Source organism: Bufo gargarizans, chromosome 3 (assembly GCF_014858855.1).
Source record: "Bufo gargarizans isolate SCDJY-AF-19 chromosome 3, ASM1485885v1, whole genome shotgun sequence".
NCBI lineage: Eukaryota > Metazoa > Chordata > Amphibia > Anura > Bufonidae > Bufo > Bufo gargarizans.
The window spans coordinates 592,192,779-592,220,154 of NC_058082.1; the positions used below are offsets into that span (position 1 = coordinate 592,192,779).

At 45.3% G+C, this 27,376-nt stretch overlaps 1 protein-coding gene across 5 annotated transcripts; it reads left to right on the forward strand.

Annotated features, from left to right (window-relative positions):
- C3H21orf62 (chromosome 3 C21orf62 homolog) lies at positions 1 to 26,766 on the forward strand. Of its 5 annotated transcripts, XR_006388363.1 has the most exons (4): positions 75 to 124; positions 4,123 to 4,169; positions 11,216 to 11,301; positions 12,062 to 12,073. XR_006388363.1 is itself a non-coding variant. In XM_044287704.1 (2 exons), exon 2 carries the CDS (start codon positions 25,566 to 25,568, stop codon positions 26,241 to 26,243), a length of 678 nt encoding a protein of 225 aa, XP_044143639.1. In that variant the 5' UTR covers positions 1 to 124; positions 25,535 to 25,565; the 3' UTR covers positions 26,244 to 26,766. The 5 variants fall into 5 exon arrangements, 3 of the variants coding, with proteins under 3 accessions (XP_044143639.1, XP_044143641.1, XP_044143640.1); XR_006388362.1 differs by lacking the exon at positions 4,123 to 4,169 and having other exon boundaries at positions 9 to 124; positions 12,062 to 12,103; XM_044287704.1 differs by lacking the exons at positions 4,123 to 4,169; positions 11,216 to 11,301; positions 12,062 to 12,073 and adding an exon at positions 25,535 to 26,766 and having other exon boundaries at positions 1 to 124.
- Positions 26,767 to 27,376: the final 610 nt, after the last annotated feature.

Genomic DNA, 27,376 nt, shown 5'->3' on the forward strand with positions numbered 1-27,376 from the left:
CAGCACTGCCCATTCTCCGTGTGCCATGTGCTCATTATAGTCAGCCGTCCCTGGGATGGGAAGGTATACAGGCTGAGAGAGGCTGGGGTGTGAGAGCAGCTCCACGCTGATATCTGAACCCAAGGTACGTCTGACCTCCAGGATAAACAGATTTCTATATATCTATTTGTAGAGCATATGGCGGATTACAGCAGAGGTCTGCAGTCTGTGTGCGGCAAAAAAACTCCCAGCAGGCCCTGACAGCTGTAGAATGGTGGGAGTTGTAGTGTTTTAATGCTCGGTGCTGTATACAGGCGCTCTATGATAAGATATATACTTATAGTGTGATGTGATTGATGCATAATATAGACAAAATGTGCCCAGTAGTAGTACTCGGATATAGAGCGAGGCCTGTTACCTACCCAGCTGTTGTAGAATTACAAGTGCCATGTTGCTTTTTTAAGTTTGGCATGTTTATAGGAGTTGTCCAGGTTTACGTCATGAAATAACCCCATATAAATTCCTGGGGATCGTGGGCATGACCCCTGTGTCCCCCCTTTTGGAGGGACCCAAGTCCCTCTGCTCCTTAAAATGTCCCTCTTTGGAAATAAATGTGCCTTATTAAACTGCCTGTATATAAGACCTCAGCTTATATATTGTTTCATTATTTGGTACAATTTGGACCTTAAATGCCTATAATCAGATTGTTTTTGTGCTAATGCTGTAAAAAAAATAGCAGAATTTATACCCTGCAGTGGTGAGGCAGTAGAGCGGTCAGCTCCATGCGTTACCATTCCCCGGCCATTGCTCTCCCAGCAGCAGAAGGTGTGATGCAGTGATGTCATCGCGCCTGCTGAGCTGCTCAGTGCACTGGCCGGGGATCATCCCATGACATCACTACATCCTATGACATCACTGCATCGCACCTGTTGCTAGGGAAGCAGAATGTGCTCCGTTCATTGGGGGTACGAGGCTAGGTGAGTATTACCATATATTTTTTTTTCCATTTTATTAATACTACAGGGCTTCTCTATTGTAAGTGGGGGGCACTAAGGGGCAACAAGATTGTAAGGGGGCAGCACTATTGTAAGGAGGGCTTATTGTGAGGGGCATTGTGCCATGTAGGGGCAGTAAGGGGGCATAACGACTGTGTGGGGGGCACAAAGGGGAATAGACAGGTTGGGGCAGGTATTGGTAGGTGCTGGGTTAGGGTAGAACATGCAGAAAAGTTGTGCGACATAAAAATACGTGTGACTTGCTGTCGTTTGACTATTTTAGAGCTGTGATTACATTAAAGTCAATGGAATAAAAGTTGCGGGCGAACCGTGACCGCTCTGTTTTTTTTGCAACACCATTGATAATTATTATGTGTAGTGTCGCCCTACATGACACATGCTGTCATGTAACCATACTCTTGGAGTTAGAGGCATGGCTTAGTGTAAAATGAGGTGCTGGGACTGCACTCTAGGTAGATACCGGGACTTTACCTATAATCTGCTTCTAACTTAAAGGGGTATTCCCATCACATACAATAGGGGCATTGCTAGGATATGCCCCCATTGTCTGATAGGTGCGGGTCCCACCTCTGGGACCTGCTCCTACAAGGAGAACGGAGCGGGGAGAGCTGTGGCTTGAGCACCCCAGGTTTCCCGGGGTCCGTCCACCACCAAGCGCTGCTCCCATACAAGTAAATTAGAGCGCACCCACAGCCCCTGCTCCAATTAAGTTCTATGGGCCTGCCGAAAATAGCTGGCTCGGCTATTTCTGTCTGGGCCATAAAAAAGAATGGGAGCAGGGGCCGCGGGTGCGCTCTAATTCACTTCTATGGGAGCAGCGCTTGTTCTATTTTTTTGCAGTGCAGACGGATCACGGACCCATTTAAGTTGAATGGGTCTCTATCCGTCCCGGCCGCCACACGGACATTGCCCGTGCATTGGGGACCGCAAATTGTGGTCCCCAATGCACGGAACGCATGCACAACGCTTGTGTGCAAGAGGCCTCAGGCTGTTGTTCCCTGAGGATCCTGAAGAAGGAGGCCAGAGTTGAATGTAACAAAGACTTTAATACTTAGTGCAACTTAGAACTGGGAATACTGTATTTTTTTGCCCTATAAGAGGCACCTAGGTTTTAGAGGAGGACAATAAGAAAAAATATTTTTCATTAGACCTCAGGTCAGACCACCAATGTCAATAAGACCCCAATAAGACCTCAGATCAGATCCCTAATCAGACCTCATCTAACAGCCCTAATCAGACCTCAGATAGAGCCCTATGCCTCTCATCAGCCCCATAACAGCCCCCATGCCTCTCATCAGCCCCCATTGCCTCATATCAGCCCCCATACCTCTCATCAGCCCCCATGTCTCACATAAGCCCCATTGCCTCTCATCAGCCCCTATTGCCTTATATCAGCCCCCATTGCCTTATATCAGCCCCCATGTTTCTCATCAGCCCCCATGCCTCTCATCAACCCCCATGTTTCTCAACAGCCCCCATTGCCTCATATCAGCCCCCATGCCTCTCATCAGCCCCCCATGCCTCTCATCAGCCCCCATTGCCTTTAATAGCCCCCATGTTTCTCAACAGCCCCCATGCCTCTAATCAGCCCCCCATGCCTCTCATCAGAACCCATTGCCTTATATGAGCCCCCATATCAGCCCCCATGTTTCTAATCAGCCCCATATCAGCCGCTCCTTATCTTCAGCACAATCTTCTTCCGCCTGCTGTCGGCTGTGCTGTGACCCGACACGCACAGTGTGAGGTCACAGAGCGCCCTCATGCTATGCGCAGCCACAGTGCAGCCAACGGCCGAGGACCAGGAAGAAGTCAGTACAGAGCCTTCACCGCTTCCCGGTCCTCCGGTACTAATAAACGCTTCCATAATGGAAGTGCTCATTAGTATTCACCCCATAAGACGCAGGGACATTTTCCCCCCACTTTTGGAAGGAAAAAAATGGGTCTTATGGGGCGAGAAATACGGTACATACAGTAGCAGAAATTAGTGCAATTCTTCTCTGGCACCAGCAAGGATACGGAGGCAGGTTGGTTGGTGGCAATTCCACACGGAAGTAACAATGACCAAGTGGTTTTTTGGTGATGGGTGTTTTGGCTTTAGTCCCTCACCTTACAGCAATGTCTTCTATACTGATGGTAGCAGTTCACGCCACTGTCTGTAATCTCAAGGCTTCACTTGAGGGAAATTGGAGAAGTTCTCTCTGGAGAATCTGTATCAGGAGCAGAGCTCCACAGGTTTCTTCCTCTCCTCTCTGGACAGGAACTCCCCCTCCTGGCAGGGAGCACAACCAGCCCATCCCTACCAATAGGGGAGGAACAGGGTGGTTAGCTATGTTCTGTGCCAACCTTTGCCTTCCATTCCTTGCTGAGAACTATGGCCGGAGGCAAACCGTAAAATACATAATGCACAACAATATAAATAAAACACGAATTGTAATATCCCAAGCTCTGGGGTCATTATCAATCGCACTGTTGTGCTGCCTGCTGACAGTGACTGGAGGGGAAGCTGACTGTATTTGCAGGGTGCAGCCACCTTTGCTCTGGCAGAGGTCTGGACTCATAGACGTTTATAGCAGAACAAAGTCAACGGGCAAATACCCTTTAATTATTGTCAAAGAGCCCAACAAGCAAGTCCGCCAGTGCCCATGGAGATTATATAGTGTCTCCTTATACATTTATGGCCTATTTACAGGGTCTCCAGAACATGGGTCTCCACAATCCACTGGTCAAGCAGATGCCAACAACTGCATCCAGGTGCAGCGTAAATGGAGAAGTGGTCACACATGTGCATGGCTCTCTCCATTCACTTATATGGGAGTTACGAAAACAGCCAAGCAAGTATGCCATATCTCTGTCTATTACCAGGTAGGACCAGGGACCCATATTCTGGAGGTAGTTGCTGGTCCCAGTTCAGTTTCACTAAACTATTGAGTGAAAAGTTGCTGCAGCTGCATCCCCCTCCTCCCCTCCCACCTGTCTGATACTGACTGTATTATAATAGCATTAACAGCATATTCTGTGGATATGCCATACATCTCTAAGGTGGGAATACCCCTTTAACTACTTTATAAAGAGTCCCATGGGTATATTATATCACAACGACCAATGTGGTGTAACATTTTTCTTTTAGTCACTGTTCAGATCTACAGTTGGATTCCAGACAAGTCTTCTTCAAAGGTAGGTTCCATGAGAACTAACCGCAGTGGGCTCCTACCGGGGGTGAAGGGGTAACAATTGCACTCAGGCTAATGTGCTTGAGGAGGCCCAAAGCACCGCTTTCTCATAAGAAGATGCCATCATTATGAATAGCACATGGCATTTTGTATGGTGGCCCAGAAGCTTCAAGTGACACTATTAAAGGGGTATTCTCATCTCAACATTTATGGCGTATTCATAGGATACATCATAAATGTTTAATAGGTGTGGGTCCCATCTCGAGAATTGGGCCCCATCTCATGGCTGCTGGGAATGAAGAGGTGGCCACGCATGCACAGCTATATCCATTCACATCTGTGGGAATTCTAGGTGGCTATTTTCAAACTTCCCATAGAAGTAAATGGTGTTCACAGCAGCTGCAGTGGATATGCCATAGCAGTGATGGCTAACCTCCGGCACTCCAGCAGCTGTGGTGAGACTATGACTCCCAGCATGCGCCATTCATTTCTATGGAGCTCTGAGAACAGCCAAGCAAGTGTGCATCTTGGGAATTGTAGTTTTACCACCGCTGGAGTGCCGGAGGTTAGCCATCACTGCTATAGGGTATGTTCACACTGAGTGTTTTGGTTGAGAATTTTGGGATGGATTGATTTCAATGCGGAATCCACGTGTTAAATCGTAAGCACTTTTCTTTCCGGCTTGTAGTTTTAAAAAGAAAAAAGCGTCACGGAAAAAGAATAGTTCTGACTTTTTTAATGCAGATTCTACGTCTAGAATTTCCATTGAAAATGAGCAGGACTGAAAATCCTCACCAAAAACTACGTCAGGAAAAAAAAACACATGCAAAAAACCATAGCTTTTGTCAGCGCTGAAAATACTCCATGTGAGCATACCCTTAAATGTTGAGATGAGAATACCCCTTTCACTGAAGTGTTGAGAGACAAGCTGAAGCTGCATCCCCCTCCCGCCTGCCTGGTACCGACTGTTCTATAAAGAAATAATACTCAACTCTATACACAACTTTATCTGTGATTCTAGAAAACAAAATCGTATAATTTGCATTACTTTTAGTATATTACCAGTAGGGATGAAACATCCGAAGTCGATTCGCATAAATCTTCGTTCTAATACTGTACGGAGCAGGAGCTTTGTACAGTATTAGAATGTATTGGCTCAGATGAGCCGAGTTATTGCTTCGCGAGACGTCGCTCAATGACTTCATAAATTTATTTGTACTGTAAAAAAACATTTCCCGAACTCGGGTTCGGTTCTAAGTGGTACCTGGAACCGAACCCGAGTTTGGGAAATGTTTTTTTACAGTACTAATTCATTTATGAAGTTAATAAATATGATGAATTATGTATAGTAGGCACTCTATCATCCAGAACTGTACCAATATTGGATGATCGAGTGCCTTCATCATATTTATTGACTTTATAGGGTTTCCAGGGAAAACCCTTCTTTTTAGCGGAGCACCTAAAACATTTGTCACAACAGGTGAGCCACCACACGCCTTTTTGTAATTTATGAAGTTATTGCGCGAAGCCTCGCGAGACTTTGCGAAGCAATAACTTCGGCTCATCGGAGCCAATACATTATAATACTGTACGGAGCTCCTGCTCCGTACAGTATTAGAACGAAGTCTTATGCGAATCAACTTCGGATGTTTCATCCGAAGTCGATTCGCTCATCCCTAATTACCAGCCCAAAGTCTCTTCAGAATTTTCTAATGTTACTAGAAACTCTCTGGAGTCGAGTCCTATCTGGAGTGTGAACAGGAATCACAACGTAAACAGAGATTACTGAGAACATGTGGTGCTCCTGGAATCGCCGCTATCTCCGCTCCGTTCCTCTCATTACTGTCTTTTTGTGTTGACATAAAGCACCGATGATACATGAGCCATGCGCCTCAAGAATCTTATTTTCACCACCCTGAATGAGCATTAAGCAGTGATCTCTTACCACACCACAAGCCTAGTGAGGACACCTGGCCAGCGGATCGTCATTAGGACTGTACTACGCAGAGAAATATAGTCTGGATTGCATGAGAGGCCATATATTTGTGTGGTCTGTGTTGTGAAACCACCGTGCAAACTAACCCGTTTGACTTTGGGCTAGACCTAAGGGTGTTATCCCGGAGGACCCCTGGTATTCAATCTTTATACAGGGATCTGGACTTCACTGCAGGGGCCACATCAGGCTGCTTCCTCTTGGGATAGTCCTGGTGTGGTTGGCTGCTGGACCACAGGGCACTGAGACACCGGTGCGTGGCCCCCAGGAAACAGGCAATACACATAGATAGAAAACAGGTTGAGGTCAGGGGTGGCAGAGTTTATGTGAATCCATGAAATAATCCAAAGGTCAGGACAGCTGGCACAGGATCAGTATGGTGAACAGGTCAGGAGTCAGGAGCCCCCCCCCCATGTACCAGTAACAAGTGCCTCTCCATGCCCCCCATGTGCCAGTAACAAGTGCCAAACCCCCCATGTGCCAGTAACAAGTGACTCTCTTCTCCCCATGTGCCAGTATCAAGTGCCTCCCCCCATGTGCCAGTATCAAGTGCCAACACCCCATGATCCAGTATCAAGTGCCAACCCCCCCATGTACTAGTATCAAGTGCCAACACCCCATGATCCAGTATCAAGTGCCTCCCCCATGTGCCAGTATCAAGTGCCAACACCCCATGATCCAGTATCAAGTGCCAACCCCCCCATGTACCAGTATCAAGTGCCAAACCCCCCCCCATGTGCCAGTATCAAGTGCCTCCCGCTCCCCCCATGTGGCAGTAAGATAGTCTCGTATAAAAAAAAAAATAAACACTTATACTTACCTCCTTGGCAGCGATGCGATGCAGGCCTCTTCCGGCCTGTGTCCCGCGCTGTACGGCTCAGGCGGCGCAATGACGTCATCGTGACGCCTGCACCGGCCTCTGATAGGCTGCCTATCAGAGGAACAGGGAAGGGAGATGCCGCACAAAAAAAAAAAGGCTCGGGACCTGCCGGTGTCGGGTGGTGGTCATAGGGGCCCCTAAGGACTCGGGGGCCCAGGGGCAATTGCCCCCCTTGCCTATATGGAAGCACTGGCCCTGGGTATACGGGAGAGGTGAAATGAGTTTAAGGAGAGTGAGCCATCTGGCCATGCACATAAGATGTGGGCCGAACTCTCAGGGTATGTTCTCACAGTGTTTTCTGCCTGGATTTCAGAACAGACTCCGATTCTGGAACCCATGTGGAAAAAGCTCCTAATTCTTCTCCCATTGATTTCAATGGAAATTTGTGCTGCAGTCGATACAGAGGACATGTTTATAACACATGGAATTGGACACCACAGAAGGTGTAAACAGGGCCACCAACACAGATGTGAACCAGTCAGTATACAGTCATGTGAAAAAATTAGGACACCCTTTGAAAGCATGTGGTTTTTTGTAAAATTTTTAATAAAAGGTTATTTCATCTCCGTTTCAACAATACAGAGAGATTAAAGTAATCCGACTAAACAAAGAAAACTGAAGAAAAGTCTTTTCAAGATCTTCTGTAAATGTCATTCTACAAAAATGCCTATTCTAACTGAGGAAAAAGATAGGACACCCTTGCCCCTAATAGCGAGTGTTACCTCCTTTGGCTGAAATAACTGCAGTGAGACGGTTCTTGTAGCCATCTACCAGTCTTCGACATCGGTCTGAGGAAATTTTACCCCACTCCTCAATGCAGAACTTTTTCAGCTGTGAGATGTTTGAGGGGTTTCTTGCACGTACAGCCCTTTTCAAGTCACCCCACAGCATCTCAATGGGATTCAAATCTGGACTTTGACTTGGCCATTCCAGGACTCTCCATTTCTTCTTTTTCAGCCAATCTTTGGTTGATTTACTAGTATGTTTTGGGTCATTGTCATGTTGCATGGTCCAGTTCCGCTTCAGCTTTAATTTTCTAACTGATGGTCTCACATGTTCTTCAAGCACCTTCTGATACACAGTAGAATTCATCGTGGATTCTATGATGGTGAGCTGACCAGGTCCTGCTGCAGCAAAGCAGCCCCAAACCATGACACTTCCACCTCCATGCTTCACAGTTGGTATGAGGTTCTTTTCTTGGAATGCTGTGTTTGGTTTACGCCAAACATGTCCTCTGCTGTTGTGTCCAAATAATTCAATTTTGGACTCATCTGTCCAAAGAACATTATTCCAGAAGTCCTGGTCTTTGTCAACTTTATCTCTGGCAAATGTCAGTCTGGCCTCGATGTTTCTCTTGGAAAGCAAAGGTTTCCTCCTTGCACACCTCCCATGCAAGTTAAACTTGTACAGTCTCTTTCTGATTGTAGAGGCATGTACTTCTACATCAACAGTAGCCAGAGCCTGCTGTAGTTCTCGAGATGACACTTTAGGGTTTTTGGAGACCTCTTTTAGCATCTTGCGGTCTGCTCTTGGGGTGAACTTGCTGGGGCGACCAGTCCTGGGCATGTTGGCAGTTGTTTTGAAAGCCCTCCACTTGTAGACTATCTTCCGGACAGTGGAATGGCTGATTTCAAAATCTTTTGAGATCTTTTTAAATCCCTTCCCAGACTCATAGGCTGCTACAATCTTTTTTCTGAAGTCCTCTGACAGCTCTTTTGCTCTCACCATGGTGCTCACTCTCACTTCAACAGTCAGGAGCACACCAAACTAAATGTCTGAGGTTTAAATAGGGCAAGCCTCATTCAACATGCAGAGTAACGATCTACTAATTATGTGCACCTGGTGTGATATACCTGTGTGAGATCTGAGCCAATTTAAGAGGGAATACATGTGAGGGTGTCCTATCTTTTTCCTCAGTTAGAATAGGCATTTTTGTAGAATGACATTTACAGAAGATCTTGAAAAGACTTTTCTTCAGTTTTCTTTGTTTAGTTGGATTACTTTAATCTCTCTGTATTGTTGAAACGGAGATGAAATAACCTTTTATTAAAAATGTTACAAAAAACCACATGCTTTCAAAGGGTGTCCTAATTTTTTCACATGACTGTAGGTAATAAATTAGTAGATTATGGGACCAACTTGGCAGCAGACAATTCAGGCATTTAAACAAGAGCACTTTTGAAGTGGTTATCCCATGATTAATGTAAAGAATGAAAATCTGACATCATATAGTGATGAGCAAAGTTATGCAAAAGTCAATAAACTTTGCCGAATTTCACAAAGAAATTAGATTTTTGACGAATTACTTCATCACAAAGCGCATTGCTTTGTATATAGGGGGTGCAAAGACGGAGAACGGTGATCGAGCCGGCCTCCGCCCCCCGTCATTGAACCCCTCAGATGCCACGTTCATCACTTATCGAAGCTTCTGATGCTGCAATTTAAGGGGTTAATCAGGTTAAAAAAAATACATATTCACCTTATCCATTTGCTAGCAGAGAGGCTGTCGCAGCCATGTTGATTGAAGACACCGCATGAAATCTCGCGCGGTGACGTGATGACCTGATTACATCATCATGCTGGCTGGACGCAGTGATGTCAGTGATTGAGCGCGCTGGTATGGTGATGTCACACGTTACACCCCTCCTTCCCCCTTGCAAGATTTTGCGGTCTCTTCAATCAAGATGGCCGTGACGGCCTCTCTACCAGAAAAATAGATTCTTTATCACGAAGCACAAGGAAATTCGGCTTCGCGGCTCAAAGATTTTTTCCTGAAATTCAGATCGAAGTAGATTCGTTTGGCTTCAATTCGCTCAACACTAATCACATAGTACATAGCAATCTTTTTCTAACAAAGCTAGAACCAGCCCTGTACCTCGCATGGATCCAGAGATCTCCCCATTCATTACTCCATTTGCTCTGCTAGATTCTTTTCAGGCTGGCAGCTCAGGGGCCTTTCTCAGAGGCGTGTCCTTTCTCAGAGGCGTGTCCTTTCTCAGAGGAGTGTCCTTTCTGCTGCAGCGCTCTCCCTGTAAGCGTCCCAGCTTCTAACAGAAGATAAAGCTGGTGGCAGTTCAAGGATGGAACTGAGCAGGTGCGACCACCTTAGCAATATTACTGAGGTGGACAGAGAAAGAAGGAAAACAACAAACAGCAGGCGGCGCTATACAGATAGATTTTGTTGGAAAATTCAGCGGCTATACTAAATTTCTAATTACATTCAGTTACTAAAGTATTCAGATCCAGGTCCGGGTTTGAAAAAGGTTGAATATTTTTTTGTGGGACAACCTCTTTAAAGGGTTGTTCAGTCCATTCATTTGTTTAAAAAAGGCTTCACATTTTATACTATATAGAAATACTCCCCTTTCCTATCCCCTGTCTCTTCCTCTCTGATTCTGCCGGTCTCTACCTCCTTGTTCCTTTTCAGACACAAAAAATGACCACTGATCACAGTGACCTACCTCAGGCCGTGATCAGCTACGTGGCCGTTTCCTACGTGTCGAGAGAGACCAGAAAGTAGAGACCCGTGAGAGACCAGGAACAGGAGCGGCGGGGGATCAGTCAGGTGAGTATGGCTTATTTTATTATTTTACACCAACAACCCCTTTAAACAATAGCCCGTTTTTTTTTATTTATTTTTACGCACTTATATGGCACATATTCCGCATCTCTTTACAAACATTAGCATCACACTGTCCCCAATGGGCTCACAATCTAAGTGAGCCCCATTTTATCAGTTATTCTGGATTATCTGGACATAGGACACTCACTTATAAAGCCTTATTCACACGTCACTGATTCACGGACGTGTTCTGTACGCAGAGGCGGCTCTTCCATTAGGCCACTTAGGCCACCACCTAAGGCCTTGCGCTGGTGGAGACCTCGCTGTGGCTCCCACCAGCACCTGACACCGCCGCAATTTAATTGTCTGCACTCTGCTTCTCCGGACCTAGTGAAGACATTAACTTAAGACAAGCCGCCACGGCCAGGCCGCTCGAGCCCCTTTGCTCTCTGCCTCTTTAAGAGAGCAGAGGCTGCTGGAGCTCAGAGCGTGCCGCCGCACAGGCACGTCTCTAAATGCAATGGCAGACCCGCCCCGCCCCCAGAGCTGGCAGGGAAAGAAGGAGCGCCAGCCGCCAGTTCCCTGCTCACCTCACCGGCTGTGTCTGTTTTCCAGTGACCCGACCCGACCGTTCTGGCTGCGGCACTGTGGAGTGTGGACTGGTGCCACCGAACCGAAGAAGAATCCTCCAAGGTGTTCAGGTGTGTGTCCTTGTCCTGCTGGCTGCTGTACCCCCCCTCTGAGTCCCCCCTTCCTGGCAGTGTGGCGGGCAAATTACTTAATGGGGGCAGTGTAGGGGGCAAATTACATGATGGGGCAGTGTGGCGGACAAATTAATGGGGGCAGTGTGGGGGGCAAATTACTTAATGGGGGCAGTGTAGGGGCAAATTACTTAATGGGGGCAGTGTAGGGGGCAAATTACATGATGGGGCAGTGTGGCGGACAAATTAATGGGGGCAGTGTGGCAAACAAATTAATGAGGGCAGTGTGGGGGGCAAATTACTTAATGGGGGCAGTGTAGGGGGCAAATTACTTAATGGGGGCAGTGTGGGGGGCAAATTACTTAATGGGGGTAGTGTGGGGGGCAAATTACTTAATGGGGCAGCGTGGGGGGCAAATTACTTAATGGGGAGAATGTGGGGGGCAAATTACTTAATGGGCGCAAATTACATAGTGTGGGGCAGATTACATAATGGGAGCAAATTACATAGTGTGGGGCAGATTACATAATGGGAGCACTGTAGGGGGCAGTATTACTAATGAGGGCACTCTAGAAGGGAATTACTATTGGTGGGACTATGAGGAGCACTATTACTATGGGGCACTATTATTTCTTCAGGATAGTATTTGGGGGTATTAGGGGGCACAGTAAGCATCAGGAGAACACTGTGGGGACTCCAGGTTGGGGGATGATGATAGAAAAGTAAGGAAGCTAATACGTCTGTGTGTCACACTCTGCAGAGATGAGGCGGCTGAAAGAAGTGTCAGGACTGAATGGAGAAGACGATGACAGAGAAGATCTACATCGGAGGAGACGTCACCAGGGAGGCCCTGGATGTGAGAGGTATGTGCTGCTGTATAGCGAGTACAGGAAAATGTGTGTGTGCGGGGGGAGGGTCGATTTAGAGAACTAGGCCAGGGTTAATGCAAAGTGTTAATATGCACTGTGAATATAAGCCCTGTACTGTGTTGTCACTGTGCATATTAACCCTTTACTGTGATGTCACTGCATATTAAAGGGGTACTCCGGGATAGGAAAATAAATCCCCTATCCAAAGGATATGAGATAAGTGTCTAATCGGGGGAAGGGGGGTCTGACCGTTGGGATCCCCGACGATCTCCTGTATGGTACTTCGGATCTCCTTGTGCTCGGAGCGGTGGTCAACACTCCCCCTTAATGTATCTATGGGAGAGCCGCAGATACAGCACTTGTGTATCTCCGAGTCTTCCATAGAGATACATGGAGGGGGAGTGTTGACCACACCACTGCTCCGTGCGGTGGTTGACACAGCTTATTTCTAGAGGACTGAGCCGTGGCGCCGTACGGGAGAACACGGGCATCCCAACGATCTTCGTGGGGCCTCATGTTTGAGTTTCGCCTAAGGCCTCACAAAGTCTAGAGCCGCCTCTGTCTGTACGTGTTCTCCACGTACACATCCGTGTTTTAGCACGGTCCGTGCTCTATTTTGTCCGTGTTCACAGCCATTACATGTCGTAGTTTTTTTCTGGCCACCTCTCGGCATGTTTGCCGCGCTGCCGCCGGAACTCCGGCCCACCCCCATTATAGTCAATGGGGCCGGAGCAGACCTCTGGCGGCACCCGTGCACTAGCAGCAGCACGGAGACGGCTGCCGCTAGTGTGAAACTAGCCTAAGCTTTATTTATTAAAGTGGCCGCCTTACTTCCGACAGCCAACCTAGGGACCTTCTGCTTGTCCAAAACCATACATATTCCAGAGGTAAAACTTGAACTTCTCCATAACTTACAGCACTAAGGGGTCCGGGGGTGACCTGCAGAATGCAGGCTACCTACAAGGCTCTGTCCGACGAGGTCTTCTTCTTTCCTCCTGTTATTTTCCATGCCTCTCTTTATACTGAATCATTTCCAGCAAGTCATTATGAATATTAATGTGATTGTATGGATATTTACTTTGCAATACTATCTATAAGTATGGAGTAAAGAACTGAAAGTAATACAGGGAAATAACAATGGCGGCACACAGAGGGGACTCTTAGCTCCGATTCAGGCGCCTGAAGCTGAATTAAGTCCTTAATTACATTTATATTTTCATTCCCTGCTGAGATTCTCTTTCTTAGTAACTAAGGCGATTAATCTCTAATCCTTCTTATGCTTGGCCTCTAAAGCCCAAGAAAGCTTCTTTCTGTCACTCTCACCCATAAATAGGCCTGTATGGAACAATGACATACAATTATAGGAACATGGCTGCATGTACAGAATGAATGCACCACTGCGCCCCGCGCATCCTGGCAGACAGTCTGTATGAGCAGGGACATACACATATCTCATTCTATAGCAAAACTCAATATGGGGGCCAGTTTCCCAGTATGCGTCAAAAACCCCCAGGTAAGGTGGAACGCACAGTGTGACTTCCCAGATTTCTGATGAATTTACAATTTAAAAAAAATGATTTTTGCAATAAAAAAATAAAGGTCACCCTCTGCCTTCCCTATTTTATCTGACTTCTGTATTGGAAAAAGAGGAAAATATGCTTTGTGAACAAGACAACTGGCATAAATATATTGATTAATCTTCCTCTTCCCTTCACACAATAGATATCTGCCGGAAGCCACCACTAGAGGGAGCTCAAAGCATAGGAATTTACAGTTATCATTAATATCAATGGAAGTTGTAAATAATCCTTTTACACTGAGCTCCTCTTAGTGGCGACTTCCAGAGATTGCAGTGAATCTACGCTGGGAACAGAAGAAGCAGTTCCACTCCGGGATCCACCATCCCCCCCCCCCCCCCCCAACCATAGCGGTAGCATGATCTGTGGATGGGTCTCTTATGTCTGTAATAGTTATAATAATCATGTACAGAAAACTGTATTGAAAAGTATGGTGCCTTACAATTTTCACTGATGTATCATGTTCAGTATATACATATCGAGGCTCTACATTCTGCCCCAATGACGGGAGATTTCCCACCCCATGTGCCCAATGTAACACCCAAAAGCAGTGGCTGAGACATTTTCTTTAAAGGCTATTGACACCTTTAGGGTGAATTTAGTTTTTCTTGCATTGGCTATATTATGGGATAAAAAAAACATATTTGTAATTGTTTTAATAATAAAAAACGTGCTCCATTTGTCTTCCGCAGCCAGCATGTATTCTCATACACTGCAGGCTGCTCCGTCCTGTTCAGTGTGAAATCTGTCAGACAGGCTCTCTGACGGCTTGGTCTGTAGTTCCTCTTTCTGCTCCTGAAATCTCATAAAGCCGAGTTCCCTTTTGATTTAGGTTTCATTAATTTGGCTGTAAAGATTGCAGCTTTATGTTCAAGAAAGCATTGATAAGGGGCTGCAGGCCGAGCAGTCAGAGAGCAGCTTGCAATGTATGAGATTGCGTGCAGGCTACAGAACATAAACAGAGTAACAATGTTTTACTAAAAACCAATGGAAATATGTTTTTATCATATATTACAGTCAAAGCAATACAAAAATTGCCCAAAATGTGTCCATAGCCGTTAGTTAAAGGGTTGTCCTTACTAGATAACTCCTTCTCAAGCAAAATGTATATATATTAGGAGGTTATGCCGTCCCACATTAGTTTGGTAATGGTAAACAACACTTTAAAGCCTGTATTTTTCGTTAATGAGCGTTCGTATGAAGACTCGTTAATACTGCCGCCGATTGCCCGATGAACGAGCAAACGATTGTTCATCGGGCAATCCAAATCTTTTGACATGTTCAAAAATGATCCTTTGCAGGTGGCAGATCGTGCAAACCATTATACAGCATGGGGACAAGTGATGGCATAGTGATCGCTCCTCCCCATAGCACCGGTCTCCTCCACTAGCGAGCAGGTGATTATCCCTCCCGACAATCGTCTGTCACATCGGGCTGTGTAATACCGCCTTAAAGCCTGCTCGCCTACTTTTAAAAATCCTGTGTAGGAAGAGATAAGATAAAGCACGCTTTGTGCACTGTGCCAGTAAAGTGTCTCTATTAGAAGCATCATCAGAGTGACTCCATAAGTAGTATCACCGGAATTCCCCCGAAACAGTGACATCAGAGTGCTAATACAAACAGCACCATCAGAGTACACCTACAGTACAGACCAAAAGTTTGGACACACCTTCTCATTCAAAGAGTTTTCTTTATTTTCATGACTATGAAGGCATCAAAACTATGAATTAACACATGTGGAATTATATACATAACAAACAAGTGTGAAACAACTGAAAATATGTCATATTCTAGGTTCTTCAAAGTAGCCACCTTTTGCTTTGATTACTGCTTTGCACACTCTTGGCATTCTCTTGATGAGCTTCAAGAGGTAGTCACCTGAAATGGTCTTCCAACAGTCTTGAAGGAGTTCCCAGAGATGCTTAGCACTTGTTGGCCCTTTTGCCTTCACTCTGCGGTCCAGCTCACCCCAAACCATCTCAATTGGGCGCAGGTTCGGTGACTGTGGAGGCCAGGTCATCTGGCGCAGCACCCCATCACTCTCCTTCATGGTCAAATAGCCCTTACTTTCAAAGTTTTCCCAATTTTTCGGCTGACTGACTGACCTTCATTTTTTAAAGTAATGATTGCTACTCGTTTTTCTTTACTTAGAATATGTATTATGGCAAGAAAAAAGCAGCTAACAGTCTATTCAGTAGGACTATCAGCTGTGTATCCACCTGACTTCTCCTCAACGACACTGATGGTCCCAACCCCATTTATAAGGCAAGAAATCCCACTTATTAAACCTGACAGGGCACACCTGTGAAGTGAAAACCATTTCAGGTGACTACCTCTTGAAGCTCATCAACAGAATGCCAAGAGTGTGCAAAGCAGTAATCAAAGCAAAAGGTGGCTACTTTGAAGAACCTAGAATAGGACATATTTTCAGTTGTTTCACACTTTTTTGTTGTGTATATAATTCCACATGTGTTAATTCATAGTGTTGATGCCTTCAGTGTAAATCTACAATTTTCATAGTCATGAAAATAAAGAAAACTCTTTGAATGAGAAGGTGTGTCCAAACTTTTGGTCTGTACTGTATATACAGTGCTGTCAGAGTTCCCCCCATAACCAGCACCATCAGAGTGCCCCTATAAGCAGTGGCATCAGAGTGCTGTGAGAGTGCCCTCAGAAACAGTACCGTCAGAGTGCCTGTTTAAACAGTACCATCAGAGTGCCTCTATAAGCAGTAGCATCAGAGTGCTGTGAAAGTGCCCTCATAAAGAGTACAATCGGAGTGCCCCTATAAACAGTGGCATCAGAGTGCTGTGAGAGTACCCTCAGAAACAGTACCATCAGAGTGCCTGTTTAAACAGTACCATCAGAGTGCCTCTATAAGCAGTAGCATCAGAGTGCCATGACAGTGCCCTCATAAACAGTACCATTAGAGTGCCCCTATAAACAGTACCATTAGAGTGCCCCTATAAACAGTGCCATCAGAGTTCCCCATACACAGCACTATCAGAGTGTCATTTAGAAGTAGTGCCATCAGAGTTTTTCCATATACAGATGAATTGACTGGCATAGCATGCTGTGGAGTTATCACGGCTCGTCTACGCTATTTGTGCAGTGCAGCGGTTATTACAAACTGACGGCCACACAAACAGCGAATGTTTAGTGCGTTAAATGAGTAGAATATTGATGTCTTATCTTCAGGACAGGTCATCAGTATCTGATTGGTGGGGTCGTGACTCCCAGCATTCCGCCTATCAGCTGTGTGAAGAGGCTGCAGTGCTCCAGTGGGCACTGGAACCATTTCCTGGGCCAGTGACGTCTCATCGGTCACATGGCCTATGTACAGTTCAGTAACATTGAAGTGAATAGGATTGAGTCGTAATACCAAGCACAGTCACTATACAATGTACGGCGCTGTCCTTGGTAATCTGTGAGGAGGCTGCGGCGCTCGGGACCCCCACTGATCAGATATTCATGACCTATTCTGAGGATAGGCGATCAATATTGAACTCCTAGAAAACAGATGTAATGTCCTGAACGGTTGTGTGGCACTTGCGTCATCTGTACATTATGGCTGCCTGGGAACTTCAGATTCCTCATCTGTATATTCACTACTAGTGTTGACAGAGATTGTGTTTTACAAGTTTGAGTTCGGGGTTTTCTTACAATTCCGTTATCATGGGCCATGACGGAATGCCTTTAAGAGGCATTCTGTTTTGCGTTCCATCATAATAGAAGTCAACGGGCCGCATAACAGATCCATACAGGTTCCATTATGTGGCACATTTATAATTGCAGTGGCCGGGTTTGGGGTGGCCCCAACGCTACACTGGGTCCCCCGGACACCGTCAAAGTGTCACCATGTGCTGCTGCTCTCTGGAAGGGATGGTAAGGCGTGGTGCACCCCGATTGGAAATAAGTCCAGAGAAAGTGCTTCTTCAATGGAGGAATTCAGGTGCAAAACAATACAGGCGAGGCATAGGGATGGCTTCTCTAGTCTCCTCTCGGGCAAGAAGGGTTTAATGCTGAGGAAAGCCCTGAGCTAGCTGTCCCTCCCTATCTTTTTCTCAGAGGGCTGGTACTGTAGACAAAGGCTGGAGGTCCATAGTCTATGGCTCAATAGTCTGAATGGCTCCTTGGTCACAGACCCATAGTCTGTGGCTCAGCATCTTAATCTCAGTGTCTACTTCTGGTCATTCATGCAGAATGGCAGAGTATCTTCTAAGCACTGAACCCAAACTAAACTAGAACCTTTTAGTGGGAGGGGTGGAGTGGAGAAACTCAGCACAAACAAATACAATGTTACAGTTATCGCCTCTCATAGACTTGAATTAGAGCTTCAATGATGCTCAATGACACAGCAGTTTTTCCAGACAAAACTGTTTTTCAGACATAACAACAGAGCTAAACCAGACATTTAAAAAGGTCAGTCTGTCTGGTTTTGGTGGTAAACAAGTCTGGCTTTTTCCCTCCAAAACGTACTATTCTTTAACCCTTATGGTAACTGGAAAATTACCAGCTTTTCATTATTAGCTAGAAAGTCCCAAAAGTTGCTGAGTGTTTATTAACCCTCTCCACAGTGCCTCTCAAATACAGTGCAAATGAACAGGCTATATCACAACATACATATAAAATGAAGTTACACAGTATTAAAAAGTAGAAGTCAATGCAAGTTAACCCTTTAAAGTGAAATCAAGTAAGTAGTTGATGACTTTGCATAGGGGAAACAGGGCAAATGTCAACGAATGTCCAGACTTCAAAGTATCCCTGCTCCAGGGCACTACATAATGCTGGTCTCTTCATAGATGGCAGTGGGGCCTTTGGGCCCCTTTATGTGCTAGGGCCGGGGTGCAGCTGCTACCTGTACCCTGGTGGCAGTATAGAAGTATACAGCTGCATACATAATGTGTGTAATATAGCTGAAGCTGACAGTTGTGTAACCGTTCCCAGCATCCTGTGCGAGTCAGTTCATCTCAAGATGTTTTCGCTCATTCTGAGAGAGGCGATATAGTATTTGTCTCAGAATCTGTGCTGCACTCAACACACTTAGAGCCATTGCTCCTTTAACTAAGTCATGATATTTAGCCAGAAACTTCTGAGATTCATTTCCTGCTACTGGTGCTGCTGCTGCTGCTGCGTGGCAGAGGGATCAAGGAAAAACAACAGAATTACAGGAAAACGGAGGAATAAAACTCCTAGAATGTGGCAGCATTCAGTGGTAGAGTACGATTCAGGAGCACAGCAGCGTCCGCACATCCACAGAGTAACCTGAGCGGAGGACAGATGACCAGAGAGGGCAAGTATTTCTATTTACTAGGTATTCCGACCAAGCCGCACTGAAACCAAGTCCTGAGCTGCCAAACCCAAAGCTTCCAAATTGTGCCCCACAGGCACGAAATGCCACAAACTACTGGAGACAAGACATATAATATAGAGAGAGAAAAGAGAGGAGATAGATAGATAGATATAAGAGAGAAAAAGATAGATAGAGTTGAAACCAGAAGTTTACATGCACTATATAAAAAGACACATACGCATGTTTTTCTCAATATCTGACATGAAATCAGAATAAACCTTTCCTGTTTTTGGACAATTAGGATTACCATAATTATTATGATTTGCCAAATGCCAGAATAATGAGAGAGAGAGAGAATGTTTTAAGGCATTTTTATTACTTTCTGCAAAGTCAAAGGTTTACATACATTTCATTAATATTTGGTACCATTGCCCTTAAACTGTATGACTTGGGTCAAACGTTTTGGATATCCCTCCACAAGCTTCTCACAATAGTTGGTGGGAATTTGGGCCCATTCCTCCTGACAAAACTGGTGTAACTGAGCCATGTTTGTTGGTCGCCTTGCTCGCACCTGCCTTTTCAGCTTTGCCCATAACTTTTCAATAGGATTGAGATCAGGGCTTTGTGATGGCCGCTCTAAAACACTGACTTTGTTATCCTTAAGCCACTTTGTAACCAGTTTGGCAGTATGCTTTGGGTCATTGTCCATTTGGAAGACCCATTTCGGCCCAAGCTTTAACTTCCTGGCTGATGTCTTGAGATTTTGCTTCTGTATTTCCACATCTTTCCTCATGATGCCATCCATTTTGTGAAGTGCACCAGTCCCTCCTACAGAAAAACCACCCCTACAACATGATGCTGCCGCCCCCGTGTTTCAAAGTTGGGATGGTGTTCTTAGGCTTCCAAGCTTCTCCCTTTTTCTTCCAAACATAACGATGGTCATTATGGCCAAAAAGTTCAATTTTAGGTTCGTCAGACCACAGGACATGTCTCCAAAAATGCAGGTCTTTGTTCCTGTGTGGATTTGCAAACATTAATCTGGATTTTTTATGTTTCTTCTGGAGTAATGGCTTCTTCCTGGCAGAGTGGCCTTTCAGCCCATGTTGATACAGTCCTCGTTTCACTGTGGATATTGACACAATCTTGCCAGCTTCCACCATCATCTTCACAAGGTCTTTTGCTTTTGTTCTTGGGTTGATATGCACATGTCGGACCGAAGCACGTTCATCTCTGGGACACAAAACCCGTCTTCTTCCTGAGCGGTATGATGGCTGGACATTCCCATCTTGTTTGCACTTTCGGATAATCGTTTGTACAGATGAACGAGGCACCTTCAGGTCTCTTGAAATTGCACCCAAGGTTGAGCCAGACTTGTGCAAGTCCACAATTCTCTTCCTGATATCTTGGCTGATTTCTCTACACTTTCCCATGATGCTACACAAAGAAGCAGTGTGTATCAGGTGTGCAAATAAATGCATCCACAGGTGTGTCTCTAATTAACTCAGATGTGGCCAACAAACCTAACAGAAGCTTCCAAACACATGACGTCATATGGGCAGTCCAGGATTGTTTAACCCCTTCCCGACCTATGACGTACTACTACGTCATGGAAACCACTGCGTTACCGCTATTTGACGTAATAGTATGTCATGGTGATTGTGCGGGCACTGGAGCGGTGCGAGCGTGATCACTGCAGGGGCCCAGCAGTCCCTGGTAGCCAGGCCCCTGCTGTATCCGCCGGCATCGCTGTAAGAGCCGATGCCGGGGGATTAACCCCTTCTATGCCGCGGTCCGCGCTGCCCGCGAAATAGAAGTGGTTTGTATCGGGTGAGCGCTTCGAGTCCCCGCGCTGCAGAGGCTGCCCAATGCCTTGCATAGCATCGGGACCTGCCTTCTACGGGAGCCAAGGAGATCCAGCCTCAGGCCCGGTCTCCTAGGCAACCTGCCCACGAACAGGCAATGCATTACAATACAAATGTATTGTAATGCATTGCAGAGGGAATCAGACCCCCAAAAGTGAACATCAGAAATAAAGTAAAGTGAAGAAAAAAAAGAAAAAATATGTGTTTTTAATAAAATTAAGTAATAAAATTAACAAAGTAAAAAAGTTTAAAAATGCCCCTTTCCCCTTATTTTATAATAAAAAACTGAAAAAACACACATATTAGGTATCGCCACATCCGTAATGACCAGCTCTATTAATATATCACATGATCCACCCTGTCCGATAAACACCATAAAAAAAGTGGTGTAAAAAAAGCCATTTTTGTCACCTTACATCACAAAAAGTGCAACACCAAGCGATCAAAAAGGTGTATGTCCCACAAAATGGTATCAATAAAACCGTCACCTTATCCTGCAAAAAATTATCCCTTACCTAAGACAATCGCCTATCGCCCAAAAAATTAAAAAGCTATCACTCTCAGACAATGGAGACACTAAAATATGATAATTTTTTGCTTCAAAACTGCTATTATTGTGCTAAAGTGAAAAAAATAAAAAAAGTATACATATTAGGTATCGCCAGGTCCGTAACAACTAGTTCTATAAAAATATCACATGACCTAACCCCTCAGGTGAACACCTTAAAAAAACAAAACCAAAAAACTGTGTAAAAAATAAAAAAGCCATTTTTGTCACATTGTATCACAAAAATTGTAACAGCAAGTGATCAAAAAGGCATATGCCCCCCAAAATAGTACCGATCAGACCGTCACCTCATCCTGCAAAAAATTAGACCCTACCTAAGAGGATCTGTCAAAAAATAAAAATAAAGCTATGGCTCTGGGACTATGGATACACTAAAATATCATTATTTCGGTTTCAAAAATGCTATTATTGTGTAAAACTTAAATAAATAAGAAGAAGTAGACATATTAGGTAAGGTATTTCCACGTCTGTAATGATCTTCTCTATAAAAAAAAAAGTCACATGACCTAATCCCTCAGGTAAGCGCTGTAAAAATAAATAAATAAAAACTGTGCCAAAACAACCAATTTTTTGGGTACCTTGCCCCATAAAGTGTAATAATAAATGATCAAAAAATCATATGTATCCGTAATTGGTACCAATAAAAACGTCAACTCTTTCTGCAAAAAACGAGCCCCTGCACGTCTTCGACAGAAAAAAAAAAAAAAATAGGGCGTTCAGAAAATGGAGATACAAAAACCTAATTTTTGTTTTCAAAAATGCTTTATTATGTAAAACTGAAACAAACATCATAGAAAGTAGACATATTTGATATAATTGCATCCGACAACCTGCTCTCAGATGAATGTTGTTAAAAATAAAAAATAAAAACGGTGCCAAAACATCCATTTTTTGGTTACCTTGCCTCACAAAAACGCAATATAGAGCAATTAAAATCATATGTACCTCAAAATAGTACCAATAAAACGGACACCTTATCCCGTAGTTTCCAAAATGTGGTCACTTTTTTTAGTTTCTACTCTAGGGGTGCATCAGGGGGGCTTCAAATGGGACATGGTGTCTAAAAACCAGTTCAGCTAAATCTGCCTTCCAAAAACCATATGGCGTTCCTTTCCTACTGCGCCCCGCCGTGTACCCGTACAGCAGTTTACGTTCACATGTGGGGTGTTTATGTAAACCGCAGAACCAGGCTAATAAATTTTGAGTTTTATTTGGCTGTTAACCCTTGTTTTGGTAATGGAAAAAATGGATTAAAATGTAAAATCTGCCAAAAAAGTGAAATTCAGAAATTTTCTCTCCATTTTCCATTAATTCTTGTGGAACACCTAAAGGGTTAGCAACGTTTGTAAAAATCATTTTTGAATACCTTGAGGGGTGTAGTTTCTACAATGGGGTCATTTTTGGGTGGTTTCTATGATGTAAGCCTCACAAAGTGACTTCAGACCTGAACTGGTCCTTAAAAAGTGGGTTTTGGAAATTTTCAAGATTTTCTTCCAAACTTCTAAGCCTTGTAATGTCCCCCAAAAATAAAATGTAATTTTTAAAATGATCCAAACATGAAGTAGACATATAGGGAATGTAAAGTAATTACTATTTTTGGAGTTATTACTATCAATTATAAAAGTAGAAAAATTGAAATGTGGAAATTTTGTATTTTTTTATGAATAAAAATGATTTTGTGACGATATGTGACCAGAAAACAATCTCAGAATGGCCTGGATAAGTAAAAGCATTTTAAAGTTATTACCACATAAAGTGACACTGGTCAGCTTGGCAAAAAATGACCTGGGCAGGAAGGTGAAAACAGGCCCGGGGTTGAAGGGGTTAAAGGCATAGTAATCTTAGTGTATGTAAACTTTTGACATTGCAGAAAGTAATAAAAAAATGCCTTAAAACATTCTCTCTCTCATTATTCTGGCATTTGGCAATTATGGTAATCCTAATTGTCCAAAAACAGGATTTCATGTAAATATTGAGAACAACATGCATACGGTATGTGTCTTTTCATATACAGTATTTTATGTAAACTGCTGGTTTCAACTGTAGATAGATAGATAGAAGAATAGAATAGTAGATAGATGGATAGATAGAGGCTATCAATAAACAGGTTTGTTTAGTTTTCATGTCTGCCTTTGAAAAGGGGGTAAGACTGTCCTGTGCTTTATTCTGTGCACATACCGTCATCAGCACGCACTCACACACACTGTACACACACTACCTGCATACAGTCATCAGCACGCACTCACACACACTGTACACACACTACCTGCATACAGTCATCAGCACGCACTCACACACACTGTACACACACTACCTGCATACAGTCATCAGCACGCACTCACACACACTGTACACACACTACCTGCATACCGTCATCAGCACGCACTCACACACACTGTACACACACTACCTGCATACAGTCATCAGCACGCACTCACACACACTGTACACACACTACCTGCATACAGTCATCAGCACGCACTCACACACACTGTACACGCACTACCTGCATAGTCATCAGCACGCACTCACACACACTGTACACGCACTACCTGCATACAGTCATCAGCACGCACTCACACACACTGTACACGCACTACCTGCATACAGTCATCAGCACGCACTCACACACACTGTACACACACTACCTGCATACAGTCATCAGCACGCACTCACACACACTGTACACGCACTACCTGCATACAGTCATCAGCACGCACTCACACACACTGAACACGCACTACCTGCATACAGTCATCAGCACGCACTCACACACACTGTACACGCACTACCTGCATACCGTCATCAGCACGCACTCACACACACTGTACACGCACTACCTGCATACAGTCATCAGCACGCACTCACACACACTGTACACGCACTACCTGCATACAGTCATCAGCACGCACTCACACACACTGAACACGCACTACCTGCATACAGTCATCAGCACGCACTCACACACACTGTACACGCACTACCTGCATACCGTCATCAGCACGCACTCACACACACTGTACACGCACTACCTGCATACCGTCATCAGCACGCACTCACACACACTGTACACGCACTACCAGCATACCGTCATCAGCACGCACTCACACACACTGTACACGCACTACCTGCATACCGTCATCAGCACGCACTCACACACACTGTACACGCACTACCTGCATACAGTCATCAGCACGCACTCACACACACTGCACACACACTACCTGCATACCGTCATCAGCACGCACTCACACACACTGCACACGCACTACCTGCATACCGTCATCAGCATGCACTCACACACACTGTACACACGCTACCTGCATACCGTCATCAGCACGCACTCACACACACTGTACACACACTACCTGCATACAGTCATCAGCACGCACTCACACACACTGCACACACACTACCTGCATACCGTCATCAGCATGCACTCACACACACTGTACACACACTACCTGCATACCGTCATCAGCATGCACTCACACACACTGTACACACACTACCTGCATACCGTCATCAGCACGCACTCACACACACTGTACACGCACTACCTGCATACCGTCATCAGCACGCACTCACACACACTGTACACGCACTACCTGCATAGAGTCATCAGCACGCACTCACACACACTGTACACGCACTACCTGCATACAGTCATCAGCACGCACTCACACACACTGTACACACACTACCTGCATACCGTCATCAGCACGCACTCACACACACTGTACACGCACTACCTGCATACAGTCATCAGCACGCACTCACACACACTGTACACGCACTACCTGCATACCGTCATCAGCACGCACTCACACACACTGTACACACACTACCTGCATACCGTCATCTCCCAGCATGGTAATGGTAACAGGACTTGCAGCTTCCATGCAGACCTGCCCATCACATTGTATTCCCACCCATACTGCGCTGCTCAGCAGTGTAAACATTGGGAAGATATATTTTTGTCACGTTCCTTAAGAACCAGATCTAATTAACACGTCATGATTCATTAGGATACTGATGATTCTTTTTAATTACATTTAATCTAGATTACGACTGACCTCTGCAACCCCCCGATGGATGGAGTTATGCTGCCGGTTGAGGCCTGATATTAGGATGTCCATGTCCTTCTATAAATACCGGTTCTTCTTACTTGGCTTCCTGAACCTTTACATAATTAAAGACCTCGTACACAGCCAGAACCACACGCTGATGTTTTCCAAGGACAACAACATCCGGAACTGTAGCTGCTCCTTTGACATCCAAAGCTGTGACTACAGTTTGGCCAACCTGATGTGCAACTGTAAGACCATCGCCCTTCCGAAAAACAAGACGGGGTCCAGGCTAAGCTACAATGGTGACCTGACCATCTGGTTCTCCGACACAACCACCCTGGGACGGTTGGTGAACTTTACCTTTGTCCACAACCTAAAGCTATCGCTGTGCGGAGCGACTACTCTCCCAACGGAGTATCTGGCCATCCTGGGGCTTAGGTACCTTCGTGTCCAAGCTGAGACCATCCAAGAACAAAGCCTGATGATCACCCACTGCAACGTCAAGGACAGACTGTGCCGGGCGCCTACAGCTCCCCCGTTTCACATCTCCTACCTGGATACCTCGCTGTTTAATGGACTTTCCTTGTTAAAGTCCTATAGTGTGGAGAACATTTCAAGCATAAAGGAACAGTTTCCGAATCTGCCGCTCTCCAGCTGGATCTCCGCCACAAATAAGAGCTACATTGTGACGTTAATATACTGACCATCAGACGAGGATGAAGCTGCGGCCTTCCTTCCCACCCAGGACTAACACAGTATAATACGACTATATTGGGACTAAAGTCCTGATCACTAGACCTTAGTGTATATGTGTAGTGGGGAAACGCCTCTTTAAAGAGGTTCTCTGGTAATAATGACATTTTACCAAGTGCCGGCAGCCTGCCCCACTAAGCTTTTTACCTGCTCCCTGCCGCTCCGGTCCTCCGCACTGCCTCCATTTTCCAGTCCCTGCATTGTTTTCATGGACATGGTCACATGCTCCACTGCAGCCAATGACTGGCTTCAGATGTGACGTACTGCATGCAGACACATCACTGCTGAAGCCAGTCATTGGCTGCAGCAGAGCATGTGACCATGCTCATGGAGTGCTGGAGGATGGAGACACCAGAGGCAGCGCGGAGGGCAGCAGGTAAGTATGAGTCCTTCGCTCAGTAGGGCGGGCTGCCGGCACAAGGTGAAATGTCATTAACAGTGATGGCCAGTTCGCATTGTCTTTTCCCACAAGTTCGACGATGCACAGGTAAGCCCTTACCTGTGCCTGTGCCGCGAGCCGGTCTGAAACAAATGTGGTCAGCGGGAGCAGGCAGTTCCGAGAACAGCCCGATGAAGGCCCCCGGCGGCTGTTCTCGGAACTGCCTGCTCCTGGTGACCGCATTTGATTCCAGACCGGCTCACGGCACAGGCACAGGTAAGGACTTACCTGTGCCTCGCCGGACTTGTGAGAAAAGATGGCAGCCCGCATGTGTTCGCAGGCGAACATGGCAAACTTGCCATCACTGGTCATTAATACTGGAGAACCCCTTTAAAGGAACACTAAACAGAGAAAATACACTTCCTCCATAAATCTTATCCTTTGATCCTACTTTGTCTGCTGTAGGACAAAAAGATTGCTAAGCCTACCCAGTGGAAACCAGACTGACTGACTAGATTTCTTGGTTGATTTTAGCATTCATTTAGGTTTAGTGTTCCTTAGAGGAGCTGTCCCCTCTCCTGACGTGTCCGGTTTAGTACCCCCCATGTAATAACAATTCTGGAAAATCTATTCCTATGACTCTATGTTGTGCCATTCCTTTATTATTTCTTCTAGAAGTCATGAATAAATTACTAGCAGTTTGC

Excerpts from the sequence above, each read along its gene's own strand:
- C3H21orf62 (XM_044287704.1), top strand. The coding sequence starts at position 25,566 with ATGGAGTTATGCTGCCGGTTGAGGCCTGATATTAGGATGTCCATGTCC.